The sequence below is a fragment of the Gigantopelta aegis genome, chromosome 12 (assembly GCF_016097555.1).
Source record: "Gigantopelta aegis isolate Gae_Host chromosome 12, Gae_host_genome, whole genome shotgun sequence".
Classification (NCBI taxonomy): Eukaryota; Metazoa; Mollusca; class Gastropoda; order Neomphalida; family Peltospiridae; genus Gigantopelta; species Gigantopelta aegis.
Genome location: NC_054710.1, coordinates 50678145 through 50681158, shown reverse-complemented (window position 1 = coordinate 50681158; position 3014 = coordinate 50678145). Strand labels below are relative to the sequence as shown.

General features: G+C 33.3%; 1 protein-coding gene across 2 annotated transcripts in view; it reads right to left on the bottom strand.

The window, feature by feature from the left end:
• Positions 1-1256: 1256 nt before the first annotated feature.
• LOC121386620 overlaps positions 1257-3014 on the bottom strand; it is an 81023-nt gene continuing 79265 nt past the window's right edge. For both annotated transcript variants that reach the window (XM_041517579.1, XM_041517580.1), the window contains exon 11: positions 1257-2618. In XM_041517579.1, coding sequence (XP_041373513.1) covers positions 2510-2618 — 109 coding nt within the window. In that variant the 3' untranslated portion in view covers positions 1257-2509. The remainder of the gene's footprint in view (positions 2619-3014) is intronic.

Sequence of the window (3014 nt, the reverse complement as noted above, 5' to 3'; positions counted from 1 at the left end):
TCTAGGATTAGGTCTATATCTAGGGTTAGGTCTTAATGATTGGGCGTGGGGAGTGGGTGGTGTTGGTAGTTGAGCGTTTGCAACCACTGGGCAATGCCAGATATTAACCCTTGTTTATGAAGGTTACACCCCAATATTAATTTGTCTAAAGTACTCGTACTAAAAGTATTATCTGTTCTTGTGGCAACGTTCATTTTGTAAGTACTAACCCGATCCTGTCGCAACCACATAGCACTTTTTTTTTCTGCAATGAATGGGTTATCCAAAAAAGAATAAGAAAAAAAGAAAAAAAGAAGAAAAAACCGTATAAACCGAAGTAGGATGGATTGAGAAAAAAACCCAAATGGAATAAAACGGAACCGTGGCTCCCGGACGAATCCCACAAATTGTAACATTAAGCAATGTAAATCATCTAAAGAATGCATAATCATGAAATATTTAGCTATATACATTAAGAAAGCAATGAATATACGTAACGAAAGTCTTCAATTTAGTGTGCACGTTGAATATATGTTAAATAGTGGCATGTAACCATTCATATATAGTTTGGAAACTATTTTCAAATATGTACACAGCGTAGGGGTGCGTATGGAACCCTTAGCAATTCCAGATATCTACTTTTCATTTTATTTTTTTACAAACGTTACCTCGTCTTGGTCACACTAACAGTAACTTTGTTAAGGTGTGCACTTAACAAAAAAAAGATATGCAAAAAACGCATCAAAATATTGACATCAAATAGAATGAAAACAAAAACTAATTCTTCATTAAATGAACCCTTGGCTCCCGGGCTAAGCCCGCACAGTATAACAATAAAAACGTAAATCATTTAAGTCCATCTAAAGAAAACGTAACGATGAACAATCAAACTACTTACATTAAGAAAGCAATTGAAATAAGTAAAAAACAAAAATCAATTTTTGATGAGCAATTTGAATATATGTCAAACAGTGGCATGTAACAATTGATACATAATGTGTAAACTATTTTAAAATATAAATACAAATACTATTTAGTTAAAGAAACAATGAAGAGTGAAATACTGGAAATAGTCTGGAAGCCATAGGCTGATTTTGGGAGTAACCTGGATTTGTTTCTTCTTCTTTCTTTTTTGCTGTTTAACTTTGTCTAGGTGTAGATATTCATGTTGTTGTTGTTGTTGTTTTTTGTGTGTGTTTTGTTGTTGTTGTTGTTGTTGGGTTTGTGGTTGTTGTTGTTTTTTTTGTTTGTTTTTTTTTGGGGGGGGGGGGTTGTGGGTTGGGTTTTGTTTTTTTGTTGGGTGTGGTGGGTTCTTGTTTCAATTTCAGATATTTACTTTTTGTATGCAATGTACAATTAAGATATTTCTCCATTTCTTGTAAAATACTCATTGTAAAACATTTGGTTTGCTTATGACAACGTTTATTCATGAGGTCCAGTCCAGTTTTAGAAACCATTTTATGAATATTAACCCATTCCTGGTCACACTAAAAAACCACTTTTGTTAATTTTCTGCATTTACTGGGATATGCCAAAAAATGTATAACTAAATTTACATAGGGTAGGATGAAATGAGTAAAAATGTAATACACGAAGTCTTGGCTCCCGGACTAAGCCCACAAAGTGTGACACTAAAAAACGTAAACCTAAGTCCATCTAATGAATAAGTAACCATGATACATTTAAATATATACATTAACAAAAATAGTAGTGGTATGTGTTTGCAAGTGGGGAACCTAGAAGTACTGTTCACTGTTAAATAGTAGAGGTATGTGTTTGCATGTGGGGAAACTAGAAGTACTGTTCACTGTAAAATAGTAGAGGTATGTGTTTGCAAGTGGGGAAACTAGAAGTACTGTTCACTGTAAAATAGTAGTGGTATGTGTTTGCAAGTAGGGAAACTAGAAGTACTGTTCGCTGTAAAATAGTAGTGGTATGTGTTTGCAAGTGGGGAAACTAGAAGTACTGTTCACTGTAAAATAGTAGTGGTATGTGTTTGCAAGTAGGGAAACTAGAAGTACTGTTCGCTGTAAAATAGTAGTGGTATGTGTTTGCAAGTGGAGAAACTACAAGTACTGTTCGCTGTAAAATATTGTTGTTCATGTACATAGTAATAGTAATTTACCAGTGTGTGTTATCTATGCAGGGGTTGAAATAATATGTAACCTGGTTGCCAGTGATGATCACGTTTTTGTGTAGACACCCAAACATTATTGTGTTAATCACTCATCGCTCTTAAATTGAATGATCCTTTGGGAACAATTGACCCCTGAACCTGAACCGTGGCTGTACATTAAATGTATGCTTATTTTGTCAGGATTAAAGAGTAATTTCAAGTAAATTTAACACTTAACTTAATAATTGGTTCATCGGCCACCAGAAAACTATGTAATAGATCAGATCGTCAAAAGTGTACTCGATCAATATGTCTTATTATTTGTGCGGAATTGTCGATGGACTGCATTAATCAAAACATCACTGGCGATGACAAATCGTTACTCAATTAATTAGTCAGTAACTTCACAACTACTTATTCTGGCTTGGTGAATGCAGGGTTATCAATTTGACTTCTCTCAATTTCACTCTTCTGAGTTCTGTTATCAGTATTCTCTTCCACAGCATCTGGTTGTCTTTTATTTCTGTAAAAAAAAAGCATGAGACAAAATTAACTAAATGATATTGCTATTGTTGTAAGGAAACTACAATAACATTATACAGTATCTACTAAATTATATTATTGTTGTTGTTAACGAAACACCCTCATTAGACAACAGTTACTAAACTGATATTATTGTTACTGTTGTTGTTGTTATTATTCAGTACTACACTTTTGGAAACATTAGCCATGTGAATTGATCACCCCAAACGTTCAAGGTGACTGATTTGCATAAAAAACAACAAAAAAACACACAACAATAATAATAATAATAAAAAATCGTGACTAAAGCTTGCATATACTGAATCATATGTATGTATGTATGTATGTATGTACGTATGTATGTATGTATGTATGTATGTATGTATGTATGTATGTA